At 39.6% G+C, this 14,901-nt stretch overlaps 1 protein-coding gene across 1 annotated transcript; it reads right to left on the reverse strand.

Annotated features, from left to right (window-relative positions):
• Positions 1-10,951: 10,951 nt before the first annotated feature.
• Positions 10,952-12,816, reverse strand: LOC137295753 (ADP-ribosylation factor 1-like). The gene has a single exon (XM_067827285.1). It carries the CDS (start codon positions 12,725-12,727, stop codon positions 12,182-12,184), a length of 546 nt encoding a protein of 181 aa, XP_067683386.1. The 5' UTR covers positions 12,728-12,816; the 3' UTR covers positions 10,952-12,181.
• Positions 12,817-14,901: the final 2,085 nt, after the last annotated feature.

Consider the following 14,901-nt stretch of genomic DNA (forward strand, 5'->3'; position numbering starts at 1 on the left):
CTCTTTTTAAAATAGTTTTATCAAAGGACGACACATAAACATTTTTGGCAGTTCAAACAATGTTTCATCGTTTGACAATAGCCCTTATAGCACTTACTGACTTACTAATAGTGTGTAAAGAAAAGTAAAATTGATGAACTATGCGCCATATTGAAATATTTTCTTGATGTCTAAAGTACTGTAAATTGATTGTCCCACTGAGTGACATGCAGCTACTGTCATAATCACGTACTATCATGTGGCAGTATTTTAAGCCAACTCATCCCCGGACGCTTTTAACTTTGGCTTACATCGTGCACAAGCAACAGCATCTCAGCTGATTATGTTGGAGTGTCTTGCAGGAACCTGACAGTTCCCATCATCCCTAGCGAGATGACCTTTAGCTGGGATAACTCGTGCCTTTATATAATCTTGTAGCAATGAAATGTATCCCACGATCTAATATTGCATTGTGCGTTGTACATCTTCAGAAAATGTTTCGTAGGGCATTCTGTGCGATGGTAATATTACATTGTGCATTGGGCACCTTCAGAAGAAGCTGTTACATTGTGAATTGCTCACCTTAAGAAGAAACTGATACATTATGCATTGTTCCTGGTGATATTATTACATTGTGCGTTGTTCCACATGGTAATATTACCTTGCACATTGCTCAGCTTCGGAAGGAACTGATACATTGTGGATTGTTTCTCATGGTTATATTACATTGTGCGTTGGGCATCTTCAGAAGCTGTTACATTGTGCATTGTTCCTGATGGTGATATTACATTGTGTGTTGGGCACCTTTAGAAGATGCTGTTACATTGTGCATTGCTCACCTTAGGAAGAAACTGATACATTATGCATTGTTCCTGGTGATATTATTACATTGTGCATTGTTCCACATGGTAATATTACCTTGCACATTGCTCAGCTTTGGAAGGAACTGATACATTGTGGATTGTTTCTCATGGTAATATTACATTGTGCGTTGGGCATCTTCAGAAGCTGTTACATTGTGCATTGTTCCTGATGGTGATATTACATTGTGCGTTGTGCGTCTTCAGATGAAGTTGTATTTTGTCCATTGTTCCCGATGGTAATTAAAATAAAATATGACATTGTGCGTTGGGCATCTTCAGACGATGCTGTTACATTGTGCATTGTTCCCGATGGTAATATTACACTGTGCGTTGGGCACCTTCAGAAGAAGCTGTTACATTGTGCATTGTTCCTGATGGTAATTAAAATAAAATATTACATTGTGCGTTGGGCAGTTTTAGAAGATGCTGTAACATTGTGCATTGTTCCTGATGGTAATATTACATTGTGCGTTGGGCACCTTTAGAAGATGCTGTTACATTGTGCATTGTTCCCCATGGTAATAACACACTGTACGTTGGGCACCTTCTGGAGGTGTTGATACATTTATCGTCATATTACTACAGTTGGGGTATTAGCACATTTGGTTTCAAATCCATACGTACAAATATCCTAGAATTCCACCACTGAAATGAGACCACACACAGGTAGGATTACCGCTGTTTTCGACAATACCTCACTTATACAGCAGCGGTCCACTTGTCGCAAGAACTTCAGAAATTTAATGTGTACACGTGGCCATTCTTTGTTCAATGTTGTCCTTGGCAATAATCCAGGTACCAAAATGTTCATTGTATCTATCGCTTTGTTACATACCTGTTCGTTATAAATCTAGTTCATTGTATGCACATACCATGATGAGGATAAGACTATTCGAGATTCCCTTTGTAAATGCCTTTCAAAGACATCTAAAAGCTTCTAGTTGGAAGATCCAAGAAGGACTGGTTTTAGAGAAGGCAGATAATCTCAGACTCTCGAAAGATCTAAAGAACTGACCATAACCCGTCGTGTCATCATGATGTTCGTTCGCTTTACCTTTCACATCACCGTGCGTCATATCCCGGTGTACCCGGCGTTAACGGACAAAGCTGATGCAAAACACAGTCTTACAGCCGATTTTGAAAAAGAAACATTTTCGTCATAGATTTCAAATCACACTAACCATAAATAATTGTAAAGGTAGACAACATGTGTCTTCGTGTAACGCAAGAGTGACTGAACAGTTATACGTGTGAGGTAGCAGATTCAGATTTGAGCGTTTGACAGGAAAAAGTAGCGGTACATTACAAACAGATGTGAGCATTTAATATGAACAGGTAATGGTACATTACAAACAGTCTTCTAAAACCGTTTGATATGAACAGGTAGCGGTACATATTTCAAACAGTCTCCTAAAACCTCCCTTACCCAGGAGATCTCTATTTGTCAGTACAACAACTACCGGGGTAGTCCAGACTCAGGGGCTAACAGCCCACGGCCTTCTTTCACAAGGCACTAAGGTGATAGTAAGTCACTAAGGTAACCTTAGTGCAATGTAAAAAAATGGTAAAGTAAGTTAGTAAATGTTGCCTCGTCCCTGGTATATTAAACCCTGTTAGGAAGAACCTCACCCAGTCGCCTTTGGCATCGAAACAAATTCAATTACGTCAGTTCCGTGTGCATGAGTAGCAGTTCGTCTCCTGGTCGCCATGAGTTTGTTTCGAGGTTTGTCGGCATCAGACTCGCGGTTTTTTTTAGTTTTTGTTTTGTTGAAGTGATTAAGTTTCGGACGCAAACTGACATGCCGTGATATAATTGATAGGGAATACTAAACGACGTCCAGTGTAATACCATATTTATAAAAGGAGGGAATGGTTTGGTATCGAACCAGTGAAAGCGAATTCGATACCAATACCATTCACGAGTTTCAAAAATACATATTACACGGGACATCGTTAAGTATTTTATTCATTACTCATTGGCAAGGTAATCTCGAGAAAAGTACTTCTTTCCTGGGTAGAGTATCCAACGCTTTCTGAGTCGAGTAAGGTCTGATACTGTCGTCACTGAGGTACTAGTATGTGTAATAATAGTGTAGAATAATTAAACAGTGATTTCTTCAACGGGTGAGTAACAAAAATACGTACAACACCTTCTCTTGTATACATCTCAGCACAAACTATTTATTCCAAGCAAGGGGAATGAGAGCGTCGCTAAGACGGCGCTCTCGGTCGTGTTTCTTTGACGCCACTTGAGAGAGATGATGTATTTTACGTCCGCTTCGTTACTGTGGTCTCTCTACTGACACGAACATCACTGCTGCCTTCTGTCACAACTAAAACACTTCGCACAGTCCGAGGTTCTGACGAAAGAACACATTCCATGCACCAGTATTAGTAAACAAGCATATCATTTGTAAAGCGTGCTACTGATGACTGAACCAACACACAAAACAGGCAACGTGGTCTACAGTAAATCAAGAGTTATCTCCCATGCAACTGTCACCTTGCGAACAATATCCGCAGACGTGCAGTAAAACTAAAGTAATCAGTGAGCACATCCAGTCTTTCACTACTCATTACTCGAGTAGTCTAATGGGTAGAGTGTCTATCCGCGGAAAGGAAGTTCACTGGTTGAACCTTGGCAGCGCTAAACTAAAAGACGTGAAAATACGTTACTTCCGACTTAGTCGATAGCTTAGCAAAAATTTGCTGAACATGACAACCTGTGGTCGGTTCTGAGTCAGTGAGATGTGTAGAGCATCCTTATGAAGTGTCCTTGTCGAACTGCGCAAAGAGCAGAGACACCAAGCGGAAGATTCGGGAACCAATCAAGGAATGCTGGCAGTCACGCATGTACGTACAAGCACATCGCATGATCCGGAATATGGCATACAACTCCACTCCCTACTATCTCTTGTTTCCATGGTTATCACGAACGTATTAAGTGCCTTTTTGAGGTTCCATAAGGCTCGTGATTACCAAGAGCGCCACTGGTTTGAGTGCTGGTTCCTGTCTAGACACTGTAATTAGAGCTAAGGACAAAACTCGGGACGCTGTTTTTGAGCAAATAGGGTAATGATTCACTGTCATATCAGTATACGCTAGCCACAAAACGAAACTGCGCATGTAGGAAACCAAAACATATACTTGACCAACAGTTGGTATCAAATACATATGTTAACGCGGTAATTGGTGATAATTTAACGCAAATACAATATAAGTCCAACTAGTCTGTCAACTTTGGGAACCCCTTCTGTAAAATATGTTCAAAATAACGTATATGTTAAGAAATAAAGTAATATTGTTTGCTGTGCGGTGTCACCATTTCACAACATTCACATACGTTATGATGTCAAAAACGGAAATATCCGAAGATTTCCGAATGTTACGAAATTTCGGAATGCATGTCAAAATACCGGTTTTCGATCGGAATATGTATCGTTTACCTATCTGAACCGGTAAATACCGGTAAACAGGTTACATTGCGCCGCACTTACAGCTGGCCACTATGCACACAACTAGTCATAAACACACAGGTGGTCAATATACACACTCAGCTGGTCAACATACACACAGCTGATCACTATACACACACACACACACACACGGCTGTTCAATATACATGAACACCTGGCCACAATACACATACAACTGGTCAATATACACACACAGCTAGTTAATATTCAACAGCATCCCCGCATCAAATTTACCACTGAAACAGAGCAGAACATCCAACTATCTTTCCTCGATGTCCTTGTATCCCATACCACCTGCAACCAACTCCAAACATCCGTGTAGGTATAACATACCCATATGGATCAATGCATCCACTACAAGTCCAACCATCCCCTTAAAGTCAAGACCGGCGTCATTTCTACATTGACCAGAAGGAAAACATCTGCTCTACAAATCTACAGGAAGAAAATGAACACACAAGGAAAGTCTTTGTATAACGCATCCATGACCAACCTGATAACAGTTAACAGGTTAGTATGAACAAAGCTGGTCAGTATACACACAGTTGGTAATTATACACAAAACTGATCACTATACACATGCAACTAGTCAAGATACACACAGCTCGTCAATATACACACACGGCTGGTCATAAAACACTAGTCAAAATACACACATCCAGTGAATACAGACACACCTGGTCTTTATACACACACAGCTAGTCATTATATATACACACAACTAGTCAATGTACACTCAGAGCTGGTCAATATGCACACACAACTGGTCACTATACACACACAGCTGATCAGTATACACACACCTAGTCAATACACACACAGCTGGTCCAAAACATACATACAACTGGTCAACATACACACACCTGGTGAACATAGACACACAGCTGGTCTTTATACGCATACAACTTGTCGCTATATACACACAACTAGTCTATATACACACACAGCTGGTCATATACACACACCTAGTGAATATATACACACAGCTGATCTTTATACACATACAGCTGGTCACTATACACACACAACTAGTAAATATACACACACAGGTGATCACTATACACACAACTAGTCAATACACATACAGCTGATCCATAAAATACATACAACAGGTATACACACACAGCTGGTGAATATACAGACAACTAGTCAATATACACACAAATGGTGAATATACATACACGGCAGGTTACTATATACACACATAGCTGATCACTATACACAGAAAAAGTCACTCTCATCACTCACCTAGTTACTATACACACAAGCAGTCAATATACATCCATGCATAGCTGATCACTATACACACAGCTAGTCACTATATACACACAACTGGTCACTATACACAATAGTCAATTACTAAGAAAGTGAAATCCCAAATATGACATATGTTGCATTTGACCACTTTCTAAATGGCATCGTGTAATCATAGCTTTTGGCCGTGGGAGCTGTGCCAATTTACACTCATCAGAGGGGTACACAAAGTACGTAGTCTAGACTACCAGTTGTCCGAATTTCATTTTTGTGGAAGTCGCGGTGGCTGAGCGGGCTAGGCGGCTGACTTTGTGTGCTGGCGATTAGGTGCCTGACTCTGAGGGTGCGGGTTCGAATCCCGGATGGGACTCAACCGAAAAAAAGTACTCGAATTTGTACTTTACTAAGAAAGTGAAATCCCAAATATGACATATGTTGCATTTGACCACTTTCTAAATGGCATCGTGTAATCATAGCTTTCGGCCGTGGGAGCCGTGCCAATTTACACTCATCAGAGGGGTACACAAAGTACGTAGTCTAGACTACCAGTTGTCCGACTTTCATTTTTGTGGAAGTCGCGGTGGCTGAGCGGGCTAGGCGACTGACTTTGTGTGCTGGCAATTAGGTGCCTGACTCTGAGGGTGCGGGTTCGAATCCCGGATGGGACTCAACCGAAAAAAAGTACTCGAATTTGTACTTCACTAAGAAAGTGAAATCCCAAATATGACATATGTTGCATTTGACCACTTTCTAAATGGCATCGTGTAATCAAAGCTTTCGGCCGTGGGAGCCGTGCCAATTTACACTCATCAGAGGGGTACACAAAGTACGTAGTCTAGACTACCAGTTGTCCAACTTTCATTTTTGTGGAAGTCGCGGTGGCTGAGCGGGCTAGGCGGCTGACTTTGTGTGCTGGCGATTAGGTGCCTGACTCTGAGGGTGCGGGTTCGATTCCCGGATGGGACTCAACCGAAAAAAAGTACTAGAATTTGTACTTTACTAAGAAAGGGATTTACTAAGAAAGTGAAATCCCAAATATGACATATGTTGCAATATACATATAACTAGTCCATACACACACTGGTCACTACACACAAACAGGTGTTCAATATACACATACAGCTGGTCACTATTCACACACAGCTGGTCAATATACACTTATAACTAGCCAGTATACACACAAGTCAATATACACGAACAGCTGGTCGATATACACACAACTGGTCACTTTACACACACATCTAGTCAATATATACACTCAGCTGGTCAACATACATGCACTACTGGTCACTGTACACACATAACTAGTCAATATACACACCAGTCAGTATGCATAGACAGCTAGTTAACATACACATGCAGCTGGTCACTATGCACACTCTAGTCACAATACACACACAGCTGGTAACAATACACTCAATATACACACACAGTTGGTCAACATACATGCAGAGCTGATCACATACACATACAGCTGATCACTATACACAGACAGCTGGTCACTATACAAACAACTGGTCACTATACAAACAACTGGTCAATATACACACACAGATGGTCAATATACACACACAACTAGTCAATATACACAAACAGCTGGTCTTTACACATATATAACTACAATCTGAAAATACACACATATACTCAATATCCAGACATAGCTGTAATCTGAAAATACATGCGGTGTAGTGAATATACACATGATATGACACACATATAGCTGTAAGGCAGTCACTGTACCGTGTACACTCAACTGGTCATTGCACCTAAACAACTAGTCCCAATACACATATAGCTGAAAGCAAGTTCTCTCTCTCTCTCAAACACACACACACACACAGCGAGAACTGAGAATTATTGTCTATCATGTGTGCCTGCTGACCTCCATGTTACTCGATCCTTAGCTGAGTAGTGGTATATACATTATGCAGTCTGTTTTTGTACACAACTAAAGCAGGTTTAACAATTTACAGTTTCAGTTCATATTCATTGCATGTTTATGCATCATTGATGGTTAGAATATTTAATATAGTTTCAGTTGTTCAGTTACCATGGTTACCACATTTACAATTCACAGGTATACATATTTGCTACCTGAATATATTTTTACACGATTGACCTGTTAGTTATGGAATTCGAAATATTTCAGTAATTTTACTTGTGATTAACAAACAGTACAAAATATTGTATGTCATTCAAAACACAGGCAACCAGATTGAGATAGAGCCTGATTTATCTCTACAACAAACATGTTTACTGGTATTGGATATTTCATCGGAGGTACCAGGCTAAAGATATCTGCATCACAGTCTACGGAAACGTTCTTGTCCCTCCTGCCCAGCACTGCCTGTAATTCAAACAGTCTTACTGACACAAGTCAGGTTCACACATCAAACAGCCTTGGAGACACAAGTCAGGTTCACACATCAAACAGCCTTGGAGACACAAGTCAGGTTCACACATCAAACAGCCTTGGAGACACAAGTCAGGTTCACACATCAAACAGCCTTAGTGACACAAGTCGGGTTCAGACATTTCCCATCTCACTGGGGTTCCTTTCCTTTCTACACAGGGTAATTCATTTCTATCAAAGTTGTGTTTTTGACAGTGTAAGCACTAGTCTATTGTGACACTGACAAGCATGACAAATATCAGGGCTTAAGTGAAACTGAAACAAGACCTTCACTGAGAGCCTCCTCAACTCTTAGGGGCAGTGGGGTAGCCTAGTGTTTAAAGCATTCACTCGTCACGCCAAAGACCCGAGTTCGATTCCCCACATGGGTACAATGTGTGAAGCCCATTTTCCGTCATGATATTGCTGGAATATTGCTAAAAAGAGGTGTAAAACTAAACTCACTCACAGTCCAAGGCTTAAACTGTTTCTGTTCTGGGTGAAGATTAGTTTCCATGCTTATCATATGTACAAAAACATACATTATGCAGACAATTCCACTGTTAAAACTTGAATAAAAATAGAGAGAATCTCAACAGATGTTACTGCAGCATTGACATTCAAATCCTTTCTGCATACATACTAAGGATTTTCAAAAACATAACTTGAGAGAAGTTAAAAAATAACCTAACTTACAGAGCATGGTCACTAGATATAGAGAAAGAAACGAAAAAGGAACACATGAAAATTCAAGTGTTCCTTCAATATTTTTCAGTTTTCACCAGCAGCTTTGAATATCACTGTGTGAGGAAATCTGATAATGGGTGTGGTGGGCCAGGCTAGCAATTCAGCAAGCTTGAGTCAACTTTGTGTGCAAACTCTTTCAGTGTTGTCAGAACCCTTAATATACAATACACAACCCTGTGCAGTTAAAAGAATCCACAAATCTGTTGGTAAATGACCAGATGATGACCACATGAATATGTATACACACCCAGTAGAGGATACGGCAACATGCAGTACAAAGGAACAGAGCTTCAACTTTTTCACCCATGTGGGAAATCAAACCAAGGTCATGATGGGGCGTTCAGGTAGGCCAGTGGTTTAAGCATTCACACATCATGTGAATGCAGTGTGTGAAGCTCATTTCTGGTGCACGCACACACACACCATGATATTGCTGTAATACTGCTAAGAGCAGCATGAAACTCAGATCACTCAATTTGCACTTTAGGTCATGGGATCTGTGCCAAGTAACCTTTGTCAGACAGGTACACGAAGTCTGTAATTTAGACTACTACTTCAATATTCTGGAGACAGTGGTGGCTGAGTGGGTTAGAGGGCTGACTTTGTGTCCTGGTGATTAGGTGCCCGACTCAACCTCATAAAAGCACCAGAAACTACTTTACTAGGAAAGTGTAATCCAAAAAATAGCATGCATTTTATTTGACCACTTTCTAAGTGGCAGTGTATTCACAAATATTCCCATGATTAGTGAAAAACTGTGTTTTCAACCTAACCTACAGAATAAAAGCAGAGTAAAAAGAGATATTTTGTATAAGGCATACCTATTTCCAACTTTGCAGCTCAGACTTCTGTGAGTATTCTCACAGCTCAATGTATAACTGCCAAGTATAATCTTTACTATTTACAAAGGCCATATATTTTTAAGTCAGTGTTGACTGGAAAGCCAGATGACAGTATTGACATAGTTCACTCAACTTAAGTTAGGAAAAAACACAACACACATCAACCCTGCCTTTTTGAAAAATTAAGTAAAATAGAAAACAGGTGCTTGAGCCATCTTGTCTCATCTTCATCAATTCTATAAGTAAGTTGTGAGTGCAGTGGGTGAGATGCTGCATAGAACTGTAATACCCTTATGCACTGAAGCAATTTCACTGCTTAGAACATGGTGCTAAGAGTACGATCTGGGTTTGGTCTGTTTTGGTTCGGGTGAGTGAGTGAGTGAGTTTAGTTTTACGCCGCACTAAGCCATATTCCAGCTATATGGCAGCGGTCTGTAAATAATGGAGTCTGTACCAGACAATCCAGTGATCAGCAACATGAGCATCAATCTGTGCAATTGGGAACCGATGGTATGTGTCAACCAAGTCAGTGAGCCTGAAGTCCCAATCCCTTTGGTCGCCTCTTACGGCAAGCTCGGTTCGGCGTATAAGATATGATCATAATGCAGAAAATTGACAAGAGCCAAACCTCACACTGTTGAATTACTTTGAATGACCAAAACTGTCACTTTATGACTAGAAAGATTTGACGGTAAGAAAACTAAACTAAATTAATTCTAGTATACCAAACTGAAGTCAAAATACAGCATTATACAAGGTATAGAAGGTACCCCTAGCTAACAGACCTCAAAACTAACTGTGGAAAACTGTGATTCAAACCCATTATTATGGATTTCTAGTATGCCCAAGGAATGCAACTTCGCACAAAGAACTGAAGGACCCATCCGACCACTGATGCCCCGGTATGCACAAGGAAATCCCAACATGGCAATAGTGAGGCAGGTTTACCACTTTGGCGTGGAGCTAGTAGACAGGGACTGATTCACCAACTTCTAAACATGCCACTCATAGTACTCAACAGATCTGGAGGGCCTGTATTAAACTTAGATCTCAATCTATGTCCTGTGACTCTACAAGCACCCTGAGGAAAAAAGTTATGTGTTTCAAAATCACGATTCCTCTTAAAGTCTTTCATTTTCAAAGCTGCTTTAACACAGCATTGTGACACTGAATTCAATCATTTAGAGTTAAGCCTCTTGCTGGTTTAACTCAATCCAAACAATCAATCACATACGTTTAAACTGTTTTTAAGAAATAGGAACCATTAATTTTTCATTAGGCAAGTATTACCAACAACTGTTGCAGACCTTGAGCTGGATAATAGCATATCCGCAGGTCTAGATGATTCCAATGAAAAGGTTTTCTTTCCAACACCACCACAAAAACAGAACACAGTACTGATTGTAATACTACATACCATTTATTCCATAATTTCAGTCCCTCAGGTTTCAAATATACATAATACATTTGGATTATCACACTGAAAAATCAGTTGGCTTTCTTGATGCTTGACACGTCTTATCGACATCCATAAAAATCTGGCATCTAAAATAGTGAAATTTCCTTTGTATCATCAGTGACAAGTTACTACCAATAAATCACTTGTACTACATATGAAAAGAACAAATATATACATCTGCAAAGAGTTGTTCTACTTCCTTGGTTATTTCAAGTCTGACACTTATATACATATTGTGGGACACAAAAAGAGATTCACTGCATATGCCTTGGGAATGGGCGATCTTTGATGACATAGCATGTCAAGGAACAAGCTGCCTTTCAGTCTAGCTGTAGACAATGACTTCTTGCTACTTCAGAATCTTGGTTCCCGTGATGCTGTTATGATGTGTATACTATACACACAAGAGTTCTATCAATGTGCCCATTTGGCAAACACCTTTAGCTGGCAAAGAAGTGGAATGATAGGAAGAATAAATGTATATGGACTGTATCAAAATCTCAAACTCAGACAATTTCTGACTGGTAGATAAATAGTGGAAGCATACATGTTCTCATACTATTATCAAATTATTTTTCCACACAGCTGTTGAGAACAGTTCCCTTTCATCAGAGATTAGGCAAGATGTATCTTGCAGAATTCAGTTCTCACAGGACATATTCCCAAAGACAAGCTTGTATCTGAATGTTACAAACAGAATGAACATCATTTGCAGCTTGCTGGGCAAATCAAATCAAACACTGAATCTTAATCACCTTAAAAATATACAGATGATCAACTCAAAGATCGCCCATCACAAATATGATCGCACGCTACAACAGATAAAGCAAAGGTAGAAGGTGTGAGTGGACATCTAATCAGATCTTGTTTCAGACAAACTGTATACTATTAGCAATTTTAACTTTCTAAATGTCCATGCAATAAATAATGATACTCTTTCCAATCCCTTCGTCTTCTTGAGGTGCAGATCTTGACACAGGAGAAAAGGCTCATTGCACTGAGATTCTCAACACTGTTCACTTTCCATAGGGTTTCTCACACATGAAAATGACTAGGTCATATGAGTCAATTGTTACAGATGAAAAGTCAAAGAGAGTGTGGTCCCTATATCTTCGCTCCTGACAACACCATATACACATGGAAAATAAAACAATGTTGAAGTGTTTTTCTCATTTCCTATTTTTTAACTTAGTTGAAAGCCAATCAAGTCCCTCATATAATCCATCTCCACTGGTAGCACACGCTGACTGAGTGTACCATTCTCTGTTTTTCAAACTGGACAAGCCTAGCTTGTCTCTGATGTCACTCACGGTCATTGCATTTGGCAAATCTTGTTTATTAGCAAACACCAAAATGATAGCTTCCCTCAATTCATCTTCTTGAACCATTCGGTTCAGCTCCTCCTTAGCTTCACCGATTCTCTCCCGATCGTTGCTGTCAACAACGAATATCAAACCTTGAGTGTTCTGGAAGTAATGCCTCCACAGCGGTCTAATCTTGTCCTGACCACCGACGTCCCACACTGTAAAGCTGATATTCTTGTATTCGACTGTTTCCACGTTGAAGCCAATGGTTGGAATAGTCGTGACGATCTCGCCGAGTTTCAGCTTATATAGAATCGTTGTTTTCCCAGCTGCATCAAGACCAACCATTAATATTCGCATCTCTTTCTTTCCGAACAGGTTATTGAAGAGTTTAAGGAAAGCATTCCCCATTTTGGAAACGTGGAATAGCTTGATGTAAATAATGTCAAACGTACCTGCACAAAATGGCGGATTTGGAAAAGCTTTCCAGTGACGTCACTAGTAATATTCAACAGGCAACTATTGCTATGTGTCATGCGCTACTGAAAGATTAGTTGCACCAGGGATAATCTACAGCGGTTGCACATGTTTAAATTTGAAATGGTTGAAAATACTTGATATAATGAAACGTAATATAAACAGAATTTTGTATTAGTCTGATCAGTAAACCGTCCTCCAGCTAGCAAGTAACACACAGTCAAATACAAATTACAACAACAGTCTACTGTCTACAGTGTCGATGAATTATTACGCTTTTGAGATTGCATGACGTATTTTAAAGTCAGTCCATATATATATACGATGGATATCAATGTTATCAATCGACCGTATAAACATGGTATAACGACCCGAAAAATATAAAAATGAGGTCATCTGTCAGGAACTGCTTTTATTTCCATACATCAAGTTGCAGTTTACTTGTTTAATGACCTATTAACAATGTTCTCGTATATTTATTTCAAATTCACGACCAGCTCATATTGTTTGTTTGGGTACCCGGTAGAACTTACCTGTAATCTTTATACATCGCGTAAGTGTAAACTTGAAATCTTTGGAGGGCTTAGCGCAAACGTTCTCGTATATACTGGACAAAATAAGTTAGGTATATTGGTATTTTTATGACTGATATTCTATCAGTATGTCAGTGAATAAATACACAATTATTCATAATTTAAAACTGTACAACTATCCCAGACTATTTCTGTCCAGTATATTTCACATTTTCACATTAACACTTAGCTTGACATGTCCACAACCCCACAAAGTTTCTTGGCCTGCCACGTGACACATCTAAAATTACATTAGAAGGAAAATCCGACGTCCACGTTTACGATAATCACACATGCAATCGAAATAATAAACATGAGGTATTTAATCTGAGCCTAACAGTCTTGAAACTTGTTATCATTTGTATGACTGGTGAAGTAACACAAACACAGATGCAGACACATCGATAGAATAAAACGTCAGATATGCCTGGGAAGAGGATTCACGATTACGTCACCGTTGTTTTTCAATCTGTATTGAGCCGAAGACCAGTCGTCGGTAAGTATTAAACTTTGTATCCAAGAAACAAAACAGTTTGCTGTTTAACAAAATTCAGTTTTACCATGAACTAATGTAACGTTCAATCACCCGAACGCAAGTGTTAACGTTACGACAGGCCCAAGACATATACAAGGGGGTAAAGCGAACTTACTTCGTGTCGAAAGTGACAGCTATCGTGTACTTTGTATCCACAGTCGATTATATCGCTGGTATGTTGTTGGGATACTGTGACGTAAAACAACACTCACTCATTAAAACGATATGGGAAAATTCCATTTGTATGGATTAAAGGCTTCTCCTTTCAGTTAGGCACGTCTATATGAGCAGCACTACGTTTTATATTCAAGGCGTGGTCACTATGCTTGTGTAATGAGAACAAGTAACTTTAACCAGCGTTAGTCTTCATGAATCACAGTATCATGATGTCCGAATCATTAAACTGTCTTATATTTCATGTAGCTCAACAAACCCTCGAGACAAATCGTTCAGATTATTTTGTCGATAGCCACATTAATTTGCCTTGTGTTTGAATAAAATAGGTTGCTCTTCGTCCTCTCCCTCACTAATTAGTATCACAGACCGTACGGATCACACAGAATACGTTAGATTCGACATGATACAAGTACCTTGAATCGTCAGAAGTTCGTGTCACAGAGTGTTATTTAAAGTTCTATGTTTTGTAAACAGCCGTAAGGGAAATACAATGCATCAAGCTTGAACAGAGTTATTCCCCTTCCCTGCACAGACTGTCCACTCATTCGGCTGTTGCTTGTCATCATAGTGTGTGCCGAGTACAGTGTAATGTGATTAAGTTGATCGGCTTATACCGACCACACCTACATAACGGTTTCGGAAATAATCGAAACACAACATTTGCATAAGATGCGACGATATGGGCATTGAAACTCAATGAACCATGAACCAAATATTGATGATGTCTCAAATGTGAATCTTAATCAAGGAGCATATTTTCATTTTATTTTCCTTCTTATCGTGACCTTTCACTGTTTCTACTCTAACGCTTGGTTTGTTTTCTC

The sequence above is a fragment of the Haliotis asinina genome, chromosome 9 (genome assembly GCF_037392515.1).
Source record: "Haliotis asinina isolate JCU_RB_2024 chromosome 9, JCU_Hal_asi_v2, whole genome shotgun sequence".
In the NCBI taxonomy this organism is placed as follows: domain Eukaryota; kingdom Metazoa; phylum Mollusca; class Gastropoda; order Lepetellida; family Haliotidae; genus Haliotis; species Haliotis asinina.

Coding starts and splice junctions, on each gene's coding strand:
- LOC137295753 (XM_067827285.1), bottom strand. CDS start 12,727: ATGGGGAATGCTTTCCTTAAACTCTTCAATAACCTGTTCGGAAAGAAA.